Raw genomic sequence first — 20,262 nt, forward strand, 5'->3', positions numbered from 1 at the left:
TTAGTAACAGAGTATTTGTTATGGCATGATTTCCTCTGTTGTTAGGCTTGCAGAATGATTACAGTATTAGTGAGGTGCTTGCTTTATAAAGGGCTGAAGATATAACTTTCAATTTACTATCCATTAGTAAGTGACTTTGGAAATATACATGAGGCCAGAAATCTTACCTGTTATTACTTGGAGATTTTATTTCAGCAGTCATAGGCTAGTAACTTTAAAAATTGTACCAGGAAGCTCAATATTTTATAGACATCTCCAATGAAATATTATCTGCTTTGCTATTTTATACACAGCAAGTTAACATGACACACAATACAATTAAAATGTTTCAGTCTGATTTCTATTTTTCTTGTACTTTCAAATGGATGTGAACTAAGCAGGAAGCTTCATACATGTTAAAATCTGCACATAAGTTAGAAGATTGTCAAAAGGTTAGTAATTTGTATTCCTGAATCTCTTTCTGATCAGTCTGGTGGCCAGGTACAAGGACATAGCTAAGGAACTGACATGGTTGTCAGAAGGAGGGCAATCAGAGAGGTGAGCCAGCATGCAGTTTATTAGCTATGGCTCAAAGAAGGCATCTTTCCTCACCCTTTCACATGGAGCACGGGGCAGGATCTGCAAGAGAGACACCATGAACAGAAGAGGAGGAGAAAACCACCTTCCAAAACCTGGAGGGAGAGGCCCTGGAAGCGACATAGCCATTGGTGGCTGCTCAGAGCCTGCACGGTGGGAAGGAGTCAGCTGAAAGGCTGGAAACCTGCCCTTGGAGGGGAAAAGGGTGAGCAGAGAATTAACCTCGAAGGCATTGCGGGAACCCAAACACAGATGTTCTGGCAAATAATACCACATCCCTGTGGACTGGAGGAAACGACCTGACAAGAGAATGCATAAACTATTTTACTGCTGTGATTTCAAATACAGCTATGTAGCTTTCAGTGCAGAGAGGGAAGAAGAAGTTTTCATACCTGAAGAGGAGGGTGAGGAAGGATGAGGGCTGTCCTCCTGAGCACTCCCTGTCTGCGAGAGACCCCCACCTACTCCGCTTTCTTCAGTAATGTTAGAGGACCCAGGTGTTGTTGACCTGCTGACAGACTGAGACTCTTGATCACTTCCAGACCCACGCCGCTCATCAAGGCTACCTTGAATTATTTCATCTTCTCCTTTCCTGTCTCTTTTGTGGACCCTGGAGTGAACGACCACTTGGTGGTATGTTCTAAAAACCCTTCCGCAGTCCGGGCATTCGGTTGGCTTTTCTTTTATGTTTCCATGACTTTGTAAGTTGTAATCGAGTCCCTGGTTCAGACCATGTGACAAAAAATCTCTGCTGCCTTCTAAAGGGTCTAGTTTGCTTGGCAAGTCTCTCTGATTGCCCATTTTAGTGCTGTGAACCAAATCAGCAGGCATTTTCTGCTTAGAGCCATCTGCTCCTACTAACACATACTCCCGCTTCTCCTTATCAAACATAACTCCAGCATTTGCCAAAGTGTCTTCGTGGCTGCGCTGTATCTGCTGCTCTTTAGACAAAAAGCCATGTTCCATGGCCATTCCCCTTGCCATAAGCTGCCAGGCCTGATAGCTGTTTACTGGATCCATCTCTGCTGCTTTGGCAGCAGCTTGTAACCTTTCTATACAGCTGGATTTCAGAGGAGGCACCAGATTGAGACAGCCCAATAAAGAATGTTTATCCCCTTCGGCAATACTGTGGCCAATGCCAGAAATGGGCGAAAGGAGCTTCCCCAAGACTTCTTTCTCTTTCATGGGCATATCTCCTTTGTTGTAGATTTGATTTTGTTCACTTAGCCTCGCTTTGTCCGGAGGAAGAAACCCACTCTGCAAACATGACAGGTATCTTGAATACAAATTTGCATGAGCTTCCTGGGACATGCTGCTGATGGAGACAGGTACTTCAGGATCATTAGGAGATTTGTTCTTTACAGATAACTTATTCAGGTGAACTTTCATGTGGTTTTTAAGAAACCAAGGCTCTTTGAATCGCCTCCCACAGATCTGACAGCAGTGTTCAAAGGAATCCTTGTGCTTTCTCATGTGGCCTTTTAGGAACCAGGCTTGGCTAAACACTTGGCCACACACCTCGCAACGAAACTCATTGGTGGATTGCTCCCCATTCCCATTGGAGCCCTGGCCCTGTGCTGACTCTGCAGTTATGTGAGCCTTCTCCACGTGGCTGATCAGCTCCTCCTCCTGCGAGGCGGCAAAGTCACACAGAGTGCACTTGTAAGGCTTGTGTAGGATCCTTATGTGCCTGTCCAGCTCTTCTCGCTTCTTAAACTTGCCTTTGCAAAACGTGCATCTGAACCCGGCTGTCTGAGCGACAACTTCTTCCTGGACACTGACCGGCTTTGGAGAGGGAACAGGGTTTGAAATATCAGGTGTGTTGTGGTTAGGTGGCACAGACAAGTTACAGTTTGCGAGCGGCATCGGCTGGGTGTGCTGCTGTGCTTTCACATCGGGTCGTGGCTGCAAGAGGCTGCTCTTCATCTGCTTGTCCCGGAGAATCGCTCTCTCCTCCAGCTCATGTAAAAGTCTGTTTTCTTCTCGCACCCTCCCACGACCTTTGCCAAGGTTTCCAAGCTTGTGAGTACGCAGGTGTATCTTCAGGTTGCCTTTCTGAGCTGCTCGGTGGTCACAGTAGGGACACTTGAAGGGTTTCTCTCCAGTGTGAGTTCGCATGTGCAGCGACAGGATGCTGTTAAACCGAAAGCGTTTCCCACAGAGGGGACAGGGGTACTTTCGGTTTTTCCTGGCGTCATCCTCGATGTCGCTCATCTGAGACATGATCCCTAGGTTTTGTCCATTTAAGAACTGCTGCAGATCCACACGCCCGTTCAAGCTGGTATCAACCTCTCTATTGAGCTGGTTTGCCAGCAGGGCCATCTGGCTGCTGATGGGCTGGTTTGCTATGGACATGTGACTTTTGTCTTCTAGTGGCACTGACGCCTTCTCCTCAGGGTTCTGCCTGTTCTGGAGCTCCGGGAAGGCATGGCTGAGCTGGGAAGTGATCTGGTGCAGCTTCTGACTCATTGAATATTGCCCATTGAGTATGGTGCTGTTGAGATGGGCGTCAGCTTCTGGCACAGCTGAAGAAACACCAAGGCACAAACTAGCTTCCTCCATCTCTGAAAATCAGAAGATATTTTAGATTCAGACTGGGAAAGAGTTACAAGCATTGAATCACTGGCGTACAATTTGCATTTTACGTTTTACCTACTCATAATAATGCAAAGGAATTAGTGTAAAAACTATTAAAAGAGTATTAAGTGTCAACTGTGCTACACAGTTTTGATCATACATGTACTCATTCTTCACGTGTACCAAGAACTATTAATTACTACTTTAAAATATGCGACAATTTCAAAATCTAATTACTACAGAAGGGGTAAAGGCTTTTACCACCTCCCTTGTCCTTCTTGTGAAACTGCACCTGTCTGCATTTCTAAATCTATAGAAAAAGAAATCTTATGCATCTCTCGCATTTTCATAAAAAAAGCCAGCAAAAAAACCCCCAAATTAGAAATCCATTTGTAACTTTCGGTTCCATTAACCATATTCAATATATTACACATTCTACATTGAGAAAGATAGTTTTATGATTTGGCAAAAAACGGATGGTATGATATTTACTGGTGTACAATAAAACAAGATAATGTTTTGGGAAAAAATAAAGGACAAGCTTTAGAACAATAAAAGGGATTTTGCTTTAGTCAACAAAAAGTGCAGTAATATCTCATTAAGCTGATTAGTATGCTGCTTAGAAACAGTACTAGGTGCTGTAACACATGATTATAATCATAAAAATCCTTCAGTGTTTGCAAGTAAGCATTAACGAGGTATATTAAATTTTAAGGAGACTGCGACTAGCAGCTTTGTAAACCTCTGAGATTAAGATTTAACCCTTCTGTTACAAAACATTGTTATTTTGTCATTTTGAAACTGAGCCCATCAAAAGGCACATAAATTATCTTCTGCCAAGTCTTTTAATTCATCCTTGAGAACCTTCAGATTTCTGTTCCTAGGAAAACTTGCCAGATTACAGAAGGAATATCTCTGTCCTTCGATGGGTAAGACATGTGATTTAAGACACTTTGATTTGTTTTAAAGAGCTCTCTTATGGAACTAGATAAAACCAATTAAAATCTGGGGAAGGTGTTGTGGAAAGCCTCAACAAGTTTAAGAATTCTAATAACTTTCCTAATACACAGTAATGACTACAAACTGTAGCTACACTATGTATATTGCAGGAAATTAGAATTCAAAGCTGTTTGTTAAACACAAGTGCTCTGTTCTGGTCTGCATAATTGTCCACAATAATCCATCCTTGCCACTTCTCTACTCTACACAGATATAATGTATCTATAAAATTCTGTTTAAAATATAAAGTTTCACATAACTAATTCATAAACTATATGATGCTATAAGGTTATATTAGACCACAATTAAGATTTTTGTTGTTCAGTGGAGTGATTTGACACTTTATTCACTCACAAAACTACTGAATTCTATAGGTTCTTTAAAAATTAATTTGGTCAACCCTCTCTTTGGCTTTAGCCAAAAGCATTTTTCTCCCTGTGTCTTCTACAGAGGCTCCAGGCACACCCTGGGTGGACACCATTCCTCACACAGCTTCACAGTGGCCACTTGATAGACAATTCAAGGTCCAGACCTGGCACATACTTAAAATGCATGTAATTGTGCTCGTGGGAGCAGTCCAGTAGACTTCAAAGGGTGACTCTTGAAAGCAAAGTTCCACACATGATTAAGTATTTGCAGGATCAGGGCCTAAAAAAAAAGCATGGGAGGTCTTTGAGGGGAGACCTCTCTGGTCCTGACAGGATGACTGAGGTTGTGACACAATGCAGATCTTGTCAGAAGTACAGGAAAGAGTTATATTCATGTATATTAAAAAAAGAACATGAGCTACCTAATTTTGCCTATATATATAGCAAATCTTTTTTGAAATTTAACAGTCCCCCGAATCAGGTCACATGTTGGGGACCCATTATTTGCATGCTGTCAATGTTATTATTTATTAAAATATTAAAGAAATCAAGTATATAAAAGAACTCCAATTAAGGTTAGCTCACAGTGTCTGATTTCCATATGTAGAGGAGAACATAATCAAGCAAGCCAGGTGTTCACCCAAGACCACAATCTTTCAAAATGTGGGTACACACAAACAACTTTTTTTTTTTTTTTTTTTTTTTAATTTAAGTTTGTTTAACTTTTGCAACAAACCAAGTTTCATGTTCAAAAGGATTAATTAAACAACTTAAGACTTATGGTCCTTAGGTCTGACATTGCCTGAAGTTAACCGAGATTTTGAATATCTGCCTCTGTACTTCTTAAAAAAATAACAAATACTCTCCCAAATAACAACATGAGAGAAAACCCCAAAATCTGAATCGACTTTTTGTCTGGATTCCACATACCCAGGAGTGTTATTTCTTCCCACCATGGTTAAACAAGGCATGTTGGCAAACAAGAACATGACAATTCCAGAAATGCATAGCATGTGCTGACACACACATACATTGAAGAAGGTTTAGAAAGGTCTTTGTGAATTATTATTCTATAACAGCTTCAAAAATGCAGTCTAAATTTCATATTTTTCCAGCTGATCTCAACAGGACCTGGTGCTTTTACATGCTCAGAAAGGTTTGGGCAGTTAATTTTAGCATTTTATGCTCTATCGAAGTTTGGAAATCCTGACAGATCCCAGTGGAATTTATTAATTCTGATGTTTAACCCTAAGCATCAGTTCAAATGCATGGTTATTTGGATTGGGGAGGGGAGTTGTGGTTGAGATTTTAGTTATTCTGTGCCTCTTTTTCAAATATAACTTTAATAAAGTAACAACAGCAGTTGTAGCTGGAACATGGTAAGTTTTCCAATTTTCCCTTTTTGCTATTTCCTGTCTCCTAGAATCATACAGAAATATATTATGTAGACTATAGAGAGAATAAGTGAAAGAAAATAAAATAGAAAAATATCAAATCCATAATTTCTCATTTAAAGACTAATAATTTTGGATCAAGTCAGAGGAGCCTAACTCCTCCACATGGCTCTTTTGGCATGGGAAATGTTAAACATTTTTGATTAAATATGCAGAAAGGTCAGCAAAGCCTCTGCTTAGTGAGCAACAACCAGCTCTGAATGCCGCCTACTCTGACCAGCCATGCAGTTTCTGGGATCCAGCTACCACAATCTCAAGGTGCATTCTTCACTTAAACTGCATTTTCCCCCTCATCTGCCCCTGCTTCTTGCAGGCCTGTTCCTTCCTCTGGCTCTAAGTCGTCTCCTCTTTTCCTCACTCCAGCCTGGTGTCATTGTAGAGTATAACCATGGCACTGAAAGTACTGGCCTGTGAAATTTCTCCTCCTGCCATGCCCAGTTACAGCTTCTCTGAACACAGGGACCTTGCTACTGTTCAGCTTTCACAGAAATCACTCTTGGTATCCCTTAGCTCTTTCAAAGCAAAACCTACCAAAATCTCATCTTCCACATGCAAGACAGAAACAAAACACATCCTCATCCATCATTCCACTATGAATTAGATAACTCAATCTAATTTGCCTAATTTCTCAAAAAAATTAGCAATTTCATTCTCTCCCTCTTTATCCATCATCCCTGTCTAGATCTATGGCCAGACAGGGTGACACCAGGTGGGGTAAGGGGCTTTCATTCCCCAGTGAGGCTCCTGCAGTTCACGGTACCCACCTTGGTGTCAAGGAATTCAAAAATAAAAAATCTGGAAATGTCAATTTATAAGTGCTACTTTGATGCTCCATGATAGGGAAAACATCTAGCTTTCAATTTTTAAGGATATAGTCTATCACATTATTTTCATGATCCTGATCTCTCATATAAGACAAGCACAGGATGTTTTGCCATCTCTCGCGTTGGGAACAGAAGCACAATGTTCTCTGTAGTTAACAAATGTTTACAAAATGAACCACAAATCAAATTTGAGATTGTTAAGAAATTCCAAATATGTTTGTTGAAGTTTATTTAGTGAATTTCTGACCTTTAATTATCTCCAATGTTGTGTAAAGACTGTCCCTCAAGACGTGGCACCTCAACAGAGCGTGTTGGGATCAGGAGTTGTTGTGGGCTGCCCCTTCTGACCTAAATAAACCCTCAGCTCTTGCCTGAGTGAGTTGCTGTGGCCAAAACCCCCGAACTGACCCTGCTGCATACACAGGCCACAGCCCAGCTGGGCTCACAGGGCACTGGGCAGGGCAGGAGCACTCTTGGGAAGCACCACATCGACCTTCTGAGACCATCTGGCCATGCCCTGTACCCAGTGTGCAGGAGCAGCTCGGCTTATGAGACCCACTGTGGGATACAGATATTACAAAAATACTCTCTCTCATCTCCTACATAAAGGTACAGTGAGACTGGATTCAAGTCCCTTTGATGATACTAATAGTTATTTTGATTTCACTCACATTTTTGCCCTCAAGACTATTTCCTGTGATATCAATAGCGAAAGTTCTGGCTTTAGCCATTTCAACTGAACACACAGATTTTATTTAACTATTTGAAATGGATTACTGGAATTTAAAACCAATTATGACACCAGAAATGCCTGTCATCACAACTACATTAATGTAATACGAGAAGCTGAGCTTCCTCTTGCTGGAAACAGAGAAAAAAAAAATAAATATGGCAAGCAGAGTGACAGAATTTAAAGATAAATCTATGCCTACGCACACATGTAAACATATGGAGGCACATGCATATCTGTATACAGACACATATGTGCAGACACACACCTGTCATCTTTGTAAACAGATGGACCAAATTCAGCTCTTATTTACACCTGTTCATTCCTGCTGGACACACACACACACACACACACACACACACTGAAGCTGTCCCCTCTTCAGTGCTGTAGAGAAAACAGTCATTTTAAAGCCACTGTTGTGCTGTTATTATAGCTTAGATTAGGTTAGTTAAAAGATTTACAGTTCAGTAAGCAAAGTAATGCTTTACAAGCTCACGTGTTTAAACAACAAGCTCGCTCTGGCCCTGATCCTCTGAGCAGTTAGAGCTACACACACTGTTACTTATGCTTTCAGAATATAGACCTGGTATTTATCTTTCCAGCTAGAGAAATTCACATATATCTACATTATCTTGTGGTCCACTGGCAAATTCTAAATACTCCAATACAGACTGTTTCAGTTCTTAGCAACTCGTAAACAGGTATTGCTGAGATCGGAATATATATTGAATTTTTATTAAATATTGTACTTATTGTTGCAGCAGAAACAGTTGAACTAAGGCTGTTATAAGCATAATACACTCCTGTTAAGAAATACAGAACACCAGACTACTGAACCCTTTCAGGGTCATTAAACAGCTGTAAACATTATTACAAAAATAAACCAGAGATTTCATGCTTACATTTTAGCCCAGAGCTTGGTGTGCTGAGCAAGTACATTTTTTTCATCTCTTACAATCAACGCTGGTGACATTTGGGCATCCAAACAAATTACATCACAAATATTACTGAGGTGGGTAGGATACTGAGCAGTTTATTTGTCAGATGATTAATATATAAACAGTAGGGCAGGATAAATGACCTACTCTTCTTTGACTGATTTGTAGGCAATACTAAGAGACGTAGATGTAAATAGTTAGATTTTAACAAAAACGTGTGCACGGAAGGGGAGGGGAGAGATCAGCTGTATTTAATGCCACCAGGACAGCATTATCCAGTCTGATAAAATGAAATAAACATTAGGCCAGATTCTATTCTCATTTTATTTATGTAAAATAGAGTAATTGCATCGACTTCATAGGAGTTTTTGTTAAGTAGTTGTCCTGTTCCTTGGGGTATAATATAATTATATCAGGAAAATATATGGTTTCTGGAGTATAACAGGATATCTTTAAAAAAAAGAGCATTGGCCTACAGGTAAGGTGTCCTATCTGTTTGTTTTTATTTAAGCATTGTTAAGGCCAGCTGTGTAATTGGTGATCAGTGTTAGCGGCAGGAGCACGCTGAGGTTCCGCAGGCGTCGCAGAGCGCGTGTAACCCGCAGTGAGCGCGAGGCAGGATAGAGCCCAGCCTGCCCAGAGCTCTGGGGGAAGCAGGGCTGCTCCATCCCACAGCCCAGGAGGCTCCAGGGGCTGCAGCCCCACACCAACACCCATCCTCCAGCAGCCGGGACCACGCAGGGGACAGCCGGGAAGGCATTTGACAAAACTGTAGCTGCTTTGTAGCGCTGATATTTAAACAAGCTGCTTATTGATTCCAAAACAAAGTACTCCTTTAGTAACAACAGAGCCAACTCATTCCACAACAGTTTTTATGTCTTAAAGAAGGGTTAGCAGAGGGATTTTGAAGTTTCAAAAGTCATTAGCAGACAGAAAATGGTCTGCTGAGGCTGTAGTGCCTTTGCTCTGGGCTGGGAAGAGAGCTGCTTTCTGAAATACCTGTTACATCTGCAGGGTACTTTCTAGTTAGCACAGCCCTTGGGACTGATAACTGATCAGTGGAAGATAAATCACCAGAACAGTCTGCTTGGTAGCACCCATGGAGTGGAGGACTGTGAACTGTTTGTGATCACAATCTAGGAAGATGAGCACAGAGGAGAAGAGAGGTCATTTATAAATCTCGCTCACAGATTAGAATAGAAAGATTAGAAGAATGCAGACAAGCTGTTTGATTTATTGCTACTTTGCATGTGACTTCACAAAATCTGTTTTCCTCCTTATTTATTCTATTTCACTTGCATATACTTAAGAAGTCAGATCCAAAGAAGAGAAAGATAAATAATTGGTACTGAAAGTTCAGTAGATTAAAAAAAAAAAAAAAAATCAGGATTTTTTTTTTTCCAGGCACTGGTTGCATCTGGGATCATTATTTTTTAGCTTATAAACATTGATTCTCATTTTACTTTTTTTTTTCCTAGTGATCTTTCAATGGCAAAAGTAAAGATAAGAGTGATACCAAAATTCATATTGGAGCCTTATTTGTGGAATGCTTCATTAAACTAAAGCTTCCGTTACTTTAGAAACAGCATTTTTTAAAGTAAATTTGTTATTTTCATGTAATTTGGAATGTATACAACTGATTAAACCCTCTCCAATTTGATCAATTTCCTGTAGCTCCTATCTGATCATTCACTTTAATTAATCTAACTGGCATCCACATCAGATTGAAGAAACCTTAAAATTAAGCTTTTAATGAACCACTTTACCATCACAGAGTACAAATAAAATAATAAAATGCCTGGAAGACTTTGCAAAGCATATTTATTATTTCATTTTTTGTCATTTTTACAGCATGGAAAGGGCTCTGAATCTCCTGCTCTCATCTGAGGGCACTGGACTGCCTGGAAGTCTGCAATGCTTTAACCTATTATATAATATTAAAAGATACATAACGTTGACCCTATTAAACATACATTCCTCACACAGGAAAGTTCCAGATAAAAGGCTGAGCATTTCAACTGGGTGAAGACAGGAGGATCAGGCCCCCTGAACCAATTACAAAGAGATCAATAAAGAAGAGTTAAGACCACAAAACTCAAAGCACAGTTTGAAACAATTTAAATCCAAAACTGTAATGCTGGGTTGATGATTTTTTTTCATTTCACAAAGGCTTAGACTTAGATTTTGTGCGCATCTAAATATAATGTCAAATGCACATATGTCCCAAAGATCAAAGTATGATTGACTGTGAAATATTCATATGTGATCGCCCAGCGAGATTTTGTTCACAAGGGCACCTGTCAGAAGCATAAGCTTGGATACAAATCATCAAGTAAGTATGTAAAATCATTACTAAAATCCAGGCATGCAATCAGATAGTCAGTTGTCTGAAACTGCTGGACTGTAGCCAGCACAGTGGCTCAACAGACTAATGCTTTGGTCTTTGCAGATCCTCAGGGCCCTGGTTCAGTTCCTCCTGCTACTGGTCAGGTCAACTGTCTGTACCTAGTGTTGACTTTCCTGGCACTTAATGCTAGGAGCAAGGCAAAAAAACGCGAGTCCATAAGTTGCCTTTGACCTGAGCCACAGAAACATCTGCTGGTTGAGTCACGAACTGCTTGTTGGCCAAGTTTAACAGGATCCGAGCCTGTTGCGGATCAGCTCTCTCAGCAGTAGGTGTCACTGCAATAAATAGATGGATTTCAAGGGACAAAGACACACATTGCCAGGGAAAACGCATAAACAGAGCATCCATGCATAGGGAGAGTTTAGAAAAGAAGTTTGTGGCCCAATTAGACTTTTCCTTTAACTTTATGCAAAATGCTGGAAATCTGGTTTAGGAAGGAATTAAATTGCATGAGTGGGATTGCCAACAACAACAGCACCGTAATTCTGTCTTTTAGTCCTGTGTCACAGAGATCCTTTAATTCACATTAATCACCTCCCTGCAATCCCAGGTCTATTAGGTAAAGACTGTTACAGTTAAACCTTATTTTTTTTTTAAAAAAAAAAAAGCTCTCTAACAAATTAAGTAATTTTCTATAGTGGAACAAAAGACCTAGTTATATGGAAAGACACTGCACACTCAACTGTAGTTGTAGGACTGAAAGACCACAAGGTTAGACTATTTTTTGTCAAATTAGAGAGCCCATACCCAACCCTATCTGCATACAGAACAAGGAGAGAGAGAATACTTATAACAGCTTGGGGGGTGTGGGGAAGATGTCTCAAGTATAGATTTAATTAATAGAATGCATATTTTGAAGAAGCAGTAACCAATTTATATTTGAAACAGAAATATTTGGTATGCCAAGCAATATCACAGAGATGCCAGCCAAGTCTACACCATATTTGGTTTCATTATCACAAAATGGTTTGTAGGATAATTAAGGATGCTCCAAATTGCATGCTATTGAGTTAGATTGTAGACAAAACAATGCATCACTAAGCATATGGGCTACCTGTGATGACATCAAGACAGAAACTACGTGCCTAAGAAAATGTTTTAAAGAAAAAGAAAGATTAATACATTAAACCTTGTGAAACCTGTTGCACATGAGAGAGAACATATGTGACAATATGTACTCCTAAAGTACATATATAATACAACAGCATTTATTTTATTTCCAAAAATACTGAATGGGGAACAAAAGAGAGGAATGTAGAGAGAATGTAAAGATAAATTACTGATTTAAAGTCAGTATATTTAAGAAAAAAAAATTTTAAAAAGTCACCCCCATGAAAAGCATAAAAGGCCACACTACAAATGTGGAAAGAGCTCCTCCTTTCCCCCAGCAGCTGCTGAAACTTCCCCAGCAGATACTCCCACCAGCTCCTGCCCCAGCATTCCCTAAAGGCCTCCAGCACATGGAACCCCAAAGCACACTGTGATCAATTCAATCAGAGAGGAGAGGGACACCTTTACTAAATGTTTCATTGCTGGGTACAGACATATCCAACATCTTAATACAATGGAAATAGGAACAGGTAGAAATTCAGAAGTAACTTCCCCAATTTCAGTGCTCCCAAAGAGCATAAAGGGACCAAGTTTTCAGAATTTCAGCACTGTAGAAGTAAGTATCCCTAACTGATCATTTCCATATCTCATTTAGGGAAAAGATTGCCCTGTATCTTGACTTAAATAGATGCCTCATCCTCTGTAAAGAAGCCAGGGACAGTATCCAGAATTCTGATTCCCATTGCTTGGTCCAGTATGGCAGATAGCTTTCCTTTATCAAACATAATTGACTGCTGAAAAGACTGGTTTTTTTAACTCATGGATAACCAGTCAGCATAAAAGTCTCTTTTTGTTAAAATACTAGAGAGAGTTTGGGTTTGTTTTTTTTTTTAATAACAGAGATTCTTGACTGTTAATGCCTTCTATCTCCAAATTCTATCTTTTTTCTTCCCTCAATCCAACTGATTTATTTTTTTTCTCCCTATAACACATGGGCTTGGTGACAAAAAGTACCACACATAATTTAGATGGTCATAGTGATTCTCAGATACAAGTGGCTACAATGAGTCATTACTCATCATATTAGTTTAATACTAATTTCCAGGAAAAAAAAATAAAAAGGATAAAGCTGAGAAAGCCTTAATTTCAGTGGAATGAAATGGAGTAAAAGATGCAGTTGAAATAGGCAGGGACACTGGAAGCAGGTTGATTCTGGAAAAATAGAGCAAACATTTCTCAGAACACCCTTTGTGTTTGTGGTCTCCCAAAAAACAGAAAGAAAACTTGTTAAAGAATTAAGTGGAAAAGATAGATGAGGAAACACCACACAGACTGGGCCATAAAAAAATGTACTTAAAATTACTTATCACCAAGTAAAATGAGACAGAAGAAAACACAAATCCCCTTTAATCCATTGGTGTTCTGTTCTGCCCATATTCTTACCGATATATCACTGCTTCTGTCATTTAACTTTATTAATTGATTACTGTCATGAGCACAAGAGCAGAGCTGGGAGCTCTAAGGCCAACTTGTACCTCCTAAGCTGCTTTTCCACTGGTCTAAGTGGCTCAGGTTACCAGGGTGTGGTTAGCAGTCACTGCACTGCTCAGACACCCTGGGATCAGGACATCTCCAGAAAACAAGCTCTTTATCCTATGCTCTTTTAGAGAAGCAAAAACAAGTACATCACACTGCTCTTTCAGAGGGAGAAAGATGATCCCAAACAGGAACATCTATACTAAAAAGTAACTGACTTGGGGTATTTCCCTGTATTTTCCCAGCTGCTTTTAAAATCCTACCTGTCGCAGTGAGATTATTCTGCCTCTTCGTCTGAATGATGATACCAAACAGTTGTTTTACTGTTTTTACTGTTTTAACAGTTTTTACTGTTTTTACTGTTTTAACAGTTTTGCAGTTAAACCAAGAGAGTAACAAAGATGTCACACAAGTGACCACAAAAAAAATGTCCCATCTTGGTGGCAGTACTCTTGGCTGCAGCGAGGTGCAGCCCCTGAAGGGAACAGAGAATCTCCTCCCTTTGCCCTGGAGGATCAGGCACAGGAACACCTTGTGCATGTCTGAGGGAAGCAGAGATGGGAGCACTGACTATACTGAAATAGGACACATGTTTAAGTGCAATGGCCTTCAGGATCCAACAAGCTGGGCACCACCTGCTGTTTGGGCAGCCCTGTTTTATCTGGGCACAGTAGCTTTGAAAGGGCACTTTGGGATAGGGCACATGGCAGATAGATGATTGTGGGGAGAAGGAATACTGTAAAAATACAATAACATTTCAAAGCTAGCTGCAGGATAAAAATCCTTTAAATAATTTTGATGTTAATTGCAACATTCCAGGCCCTTGGCTGAAAAGACAGCCTCTCATGGTGATAGGCCAGTGGTAACAAAGCTGACAAAGAAAGTCTGATAAATGCAATCACAGGATGACAGACCCTGGCAAGTTCAATTACGGTTGCAAAGTCAGGTGGGAGATGGACTCTGCTGACTGTAATATATCCTTAGCAGCCAGCTCTGGCCATGTACAGCTCTGACCAAACTCCTTCGAGTGACTGACAGGATCCCAGGAGCCTTCAGTCCCACAGCAAGCTGACAGCAGCTACTGCTGTTATCAGAAGGTCCAGGGACTAACAGGGAGTGCTTTACTGCAAGATTTCAACACAACACACAAATAAATGCCATAAACTCTCAGAGAAACTATTTCAAGCCTCTTGAAAAGTCTGTGCAAATGAGAAGCTTGTGTTCACTTTCTCCAGTTCGTGTAAAGCTTCATTCAATGTTAACTTTCTCTGCTGCAAACCAGTGTGAATCCAGGTAACTCCAGCAAAACACAAAGCCAGACAAAAGGAGGGGGAAAGGCTTGGTGGCTCAGGCTCAAGGACCTGGCCATGGGAGGCAGTGAGTAGGCTCCCACTGCTTGCAACAGGACCACCAGAGAGATTCTCTTCCTACAGGACTGAATCCCAAATGCTCCAGAGCTGAGAGCATTCAGGAGTTCCCATACAAAATCCCTACTCGAGCAATGGTATTGCATCTGTTGCCCAAGCAAAATCTTGTTTTTCTGAATTCCAGCTCCTTGCACCTACATTTAGGAATATGGAAATCATTATACCTCTTTCTAATTAAAAGGATTTTCATCTCCTTAGTTTTATACTTCAGAATAGACTAACTATTCCTATTTGATGTGAGAAAGAAGGAAGTAGATGTATAGAGCAAATTGTGGCTTCTCATACTTCAGTGCAAAATTATCTAAGAATTTAAGTCATGTTTAATCAAAGTATCTGGCTTCCTTGCAGATTTCTTTTCTGTTGTTTTTGGGGGTTTTTTAAGTAGCAAAAAAAGAAGTCTTTTCCCAATTTTTTGTTGTTCAATTTAATTTTCCTAATGACGTTCTTAGAAAAAAACCAAAAACTCACAGTGTTATTAAACAACTTCTTTGTTCTTTTTCTGGATTTTCCAAAATTATTGTAAAATGACAATGGTATAAAAATTATACTGTAAAAAATGTAAGCACTGTGAATGAGCAGAGTTATTCATTTCTATCCCTAGCTTATGAAATGCCCGTATCATGTATCCTTTATCCAACAGCAGACTCTTTTAGCTTCAATCACAAGAGCTAACAATATGTTATTGATATGATTTCAGGAAGCTGTCAGCAGGCAGCTTCGCTTTCAGCTCCTCAGCTCTGCTGAGCGCGCACAGAACGTACCTGTGCCTCTCCCGCAGGAGAGCTGGCAGCGAGGTGCACATTCCTGTCAGCTGTCACAGTGGAATAAAGAGAAACCTAAACAGGTCTTCCTTGCTAACTGCAAGCTCACAGCCCTTACACAGCGAAAAGGTGCTGGTTTCCCCAGGAGCCCGAGCAGGAGGGGTGCTCACTGTCCCTGCAAAGAGCTGGGGCAAGGACCAGCAGTGCAGGGGACCCAAGGCACTGCTGTGGGCCTTCAACCTTCCTGCCCCATGCCCACCTCCTCTCCCAGCTGGCCTTTCACAAGTTTCCAGCTTCTTCCTGTGCCCTCCAATTCTGCTCAGCACAAAACAGTAGGAAGATGAGTGGACAGGGGGTCTGCCTCTCCAGGAAGCAGAGGGGTGAAATGTGTCCCAAGCTTTGTACACCCCAAGGTCTCCAGGAGTTGTCAGAGCCTGTGGAGTACAGGAGGTGTGAATGGGGGTGCAAATCAGGGCCCCTGGTGTCCTGCTGCACCTGGTCCTTTGGGCTCCCTTCAGAACTGGGGTGCAATCAAAATGAGAGCTGAGGGTCTTCTGTAAATATGCAAACTTCTTCGTTTATAAGCACTTCTGCTGGAAGGAAAAATAAAGTCAGCACATAAGTAAGTCCAGTATTTTATAGATTGTATTCATGTGCTACTTTATTTTCAGGGCCTGAAGAATAATCACAAATGTCAGAAGCTACGACAGGTAAGCTAAAAGTGCAGCTCTTTCCACTTTAGGAAACCTGTGGGTTTTAAAACTAGTTTTCTTACTGGCTTACAAGCTTTAATAACAAAAGAGTATTTTGTACAATTAGATGTTGGTCATTTTTTTTGTCTGACAAAGAGCAATAACAGGCTGCTGCAGGAGTTAGCACAGTTTTGGTGGGTTTTTTTTCCCTCCAAATGATCAGAGAAAGTACAGTACTTTCAGGATGTGCCTCACTTGCTCTTTAAAGGGTAAAACAAAATATTCTTCTAGCTATTCTAAGCCTGCCATATAAGTATTATGCTGTTACAGATTTCAAAAGGTTAGCTTCAATGAACCTGACATCAGTATAACCCAAAATAACCCATTCAAGAGAAAAGTAAGAAATAATTGCTGTTTTCTCTTTTTTTTTCCTCAGCTATATTGCTATAATGATTTTGCATAACAGATTGAACAAAGTGCTGTTGTGACAGGTGGTAGAATTCAGCTAGTAAGCACAGAGACAGGGTTCAATTTAGTTTGTGAATCCTTTAATTGTTGTGCAGCTAATTAAAGAAGGTTCTTTACACTCGCAAGTGTTTACCGTTGCTAGTATGCATACATGAAAAATTAAATTGTGCCTTCAAGGGCTGAGAACTATAGAAAAATCATAGCTGATTCTGCAACATGCTTACCAGCTCAAAATAGCTGCTTTTCACAATTGGAATTTGTAAAACTTTTTGCTAAGCAAATATAGAGCTAATTAGAAGTGTTCGTTGGACCAATTAACATTTAAATAAATAAGCCATATTGCACATTTCACAGTCTTTATTTAATGATGCTTCTTAACTCTTTGGAAAGATTCCTTTAAGTACAAATAAGTTGTCATAAAAATGAAAGACAAAAATAACACCATAACAGTATATTCTATGCTTTTTTCTTTTTGCCTTGAAGTCTTCTCTAAAACTCTATACCTGTTACTGGGGAAGGGAGAGGGGGGGGATACACAAATCTGGTTCCTTCTTTCATCTTGTCAACTTACCTTTCCACCTTTTTGAATGCAAACAGAAAAACATATTTGATTACTATTTAAAGTGTTATGATAGCTCTGTTTGTTTTGCCCCATGGAACAGAATCTGGTTTAGACAAAAATTCTTACTTTTATCTCATAAAATGGCCATTCCAGCCCAAAAGAAGGGTGTTCTCAGAAGAGACTGCTCTTAGAGCAAGAAAAACAGCAATTTGAAAGTTGCATATACAAACAACAAAGCTGCAGAAAAAAACTAAATCTGTTTTCCAGGCCTGCTGTTTGCATTCCCACAGCAAAACCAGCGCTGTTGTTATACCTAACCCCAGGGCTGCAATTGCCTGTCTCTTCAGGGTCAAGTGATATTTTGCTTTCAAAACAACTGTCTTTTAATTTAACAGTCCCTTTCAATCAATAGGACCCCTTCAGTCTGCGCTGAACATACATTTTCTCTCTCTCTTTCAACCTCCCTAACCTACCTAACACAAAGGTTACATTAAAAACAGGGGGAAGGCTTCCTTCTACTTTTTTCCAAGATGCATTGCACTACCTTGCAATCACACTAAGAGCTAATGTGGAAGGACTCATTGTTGACCTTGGTTTCCAGCACAGAAAACCAAATTAACAAGGACCAATTAACATTCAAATAAATAAGAAAGATTAACAAAGAATACTCTGCATACCAAGAGGGTAAAATAAACTAGAGGAGGGAGTACATTATCTCCCTCAATCAGGATGAGTGGAATTCTCCAGGAAGGACACCAGCCTATCAGAGCATGGATGCACAGGCTGCTCTTTCCAAGGCCTTCTCCTGTTTTACAGGAAAAGCTCTAACTTTGGAAAACCCTTGGGAAAATGTGCAAAGACCCCACAGTCCTGGATGATGCTCCTGTGGAAGGAAAGACACACCTGTCTGGTCTCTGTTCTGTTCTCCTGGGGCTGTTGGTATTTGGGATGGCCTCTTCTGATGCTGGACCAAGAGGAACACATGGCTTTGAGCTCACAGCTGACCAGCAGCAGGCCAAGGTAGACACTTCTTGCACGGGTTGTCAGTGTATGAGGTTTCTGATTTAATTTTTAGTCAGAAAGGTGTGTTTGGTTTTGGTTTTCTATGTTCAGTAAATTCAGGTTCGAGTCAAAGAGAAGTGGCCAAAGAATGTCCAAGAGCCCAAGAAGAAGATATTTGGGAAGGCCATAGAGACTGGAAATTTTGTGGTTTAAAATGTACATTCCATTACACTCCACCTGAAGACTCCAAGCTAAATTTTTGTGCTAATTAGGTAGTTGTTCTGAATACTGAGTTGCAAAATACATGTATGAGGTTCTCAAAATTTCATGGTTCAGAGCAAACCTGTCTCCATACAACTTTAATTTCATATACTTCTTTAACCTTTCTTTGGGGGTAGCAAGGGGCACACAGATACCTGAAGCTGTAACCTGGAGCTACTTTGTAGGGACTCCCTGTGCCATGAAACAAAAAATGTTAATGGAAGAATGGATGGTGGTTGAACCCTTTACCTTCATCTTCCCCTGCCTCTTGCTCCTCCTGTGGGTAAATCTCAAAAAATTACTTTAAGCTGGCAAAATTTCTCCACCAGTCTTGGATATCATTACCCCAATAGAACAATTAAATTCCCCACTAACTAATCATCTGCAAAGCCTGTCTCCTAAAAGGAAACTCCTCCTACACAAAGGTTATGAATAATTCTCAGAAGGTTACAACATGATCTATCATTTTAAGTATTTGGATCTGGAGTACTGGTTCAGGCCTCTAACTGACAGCCACCTTTATGAATAGTTAAGAGTTCACAGAGATGATTATCATGTACTATTTAAATATGTATAAAGGACAAAGATAATAACAATACTTTGCACTTTAATAGAAGCTTCTGTCTGAAATTCTCAAAGGAGAGCCGAAGTCCTCACGAATACACACTCACAGCCCCTCTGACCTGCACAGTTGGTCATTGCTATTATTCTCTGGAATTTGGTAGGCTGTTATTGTTAGATTTCTCAAAAATGATAATGTCTGCCTTAATTTATGAAGCAGTTGAAGCTTTACTAAATGAGTAACTCAAAGTGAATCACCATTGTGGGGATGTTGATCAGTGCCTTGTGCTGAGGCAGAAAACAGCATGGGACACCACAGGATGCTCTGCAGATCCTTGGCCCCATTCTGGTCAAGGAGGAGAATCCTCCTCATTCCCAGGCTGAAACACCACTGACTGTTCAGCACAATGTCCAGCTGGGAGAAAAGCATCTCCTGCTGCTCTTCAGGTAAAAGCCTTTCAGTAGCCTCAAAAATAATTTTAGATTTCTTTTTTTTCCCAGTACTAAATCAAAAAGAGCAAAAGTGGGCTCCACTTGAAATCAAAATTTGGATGAAGAACACTTTTCCGCAGTTTCTTATGGATACAGGAGTCAGCTTCTCCTGTCTTCTGATCAAGAGGCTGAAAGTGACTCTCTACTATCCCATAAAATACAGAAGGAAGATTTAATCATGCTCAATTGTATCTTTCACAGAAAATATGAAAAAAACTACTAAATAGAAACAGAAGCGTGAAAAATAGAAAGTCCAAATATCAGTACCAAAGCAATGTAACTACAAATTCTGAAATGCTGCCAAAAAGTTGGTTATGTTTGAAAACTGGACCTGGACAATTTGAACTTATGCAAATGGCATTTGTACAGCAGCGGAACCAAAGGTCCTCCTGACCTTAAGGGCATATTTACACAACAGTCAACTCATCTTGAATAATTCCACCAATGTTTTAAGAAAATATGTCTTACTTCCAACATTACTAATATGTTTATTAGACAACTTTGTTTCTTAAACAAGTACATTTCTTAATCAAGTATGAAAAAGGCAAAGGAAAAAAAAGTCACATATGTCCTAAAC

The 20,262-nt window shown here is 40.1% G+C and overlaps 1 protein-coding gene across 41 annotated transcripts in view; it reads right to left on the minus strand.

Moving 5' to 3' along the window:
- Positions 1-20,262, minus strand: part of ZNF536 (zinc finger protein 536) — a 340,334-nt gene that overhangs the window by 179,745 nt on the left and 140,327 nt on the right. For 35 of the 41 annotated variants that reach the window (XM_086847041.1, XM_086847036.1, XM_086847042.1 and 32 more), the window contains one exon: positions 969-3,140. In XM_086847041.1, coding sequence (XP_086703167.1) covers positions 969-3,138 — 2,170 coding nt within the window. In that variant the 5' untranslated portion in view covers positions 3,139-3,140. Of the gene's footprint in view, positions 1-968; positions 3,141-13,722; positions 14,023-20,262 lie in introns of those variants that run through there. The other 6 variants (XM_023934827.2, XM_086847031.1, XM_086847029.1 and 3 more) reach the window with 2 other exon arrangements.

Source organism: Cyanistes caeruleus, chromosome 12 (genome assembly GCF_971803275.1).
Source record: "Cyanistes caeruleus chromosome 12, bCyaCae1.hap1.1, whole genome shotgun sequence".
NCBI lineage: Eukaryota > Metazoa > Chordata > Aves > Passeriformes > Paridae > Cyanistes > Cyanistes caeruleus.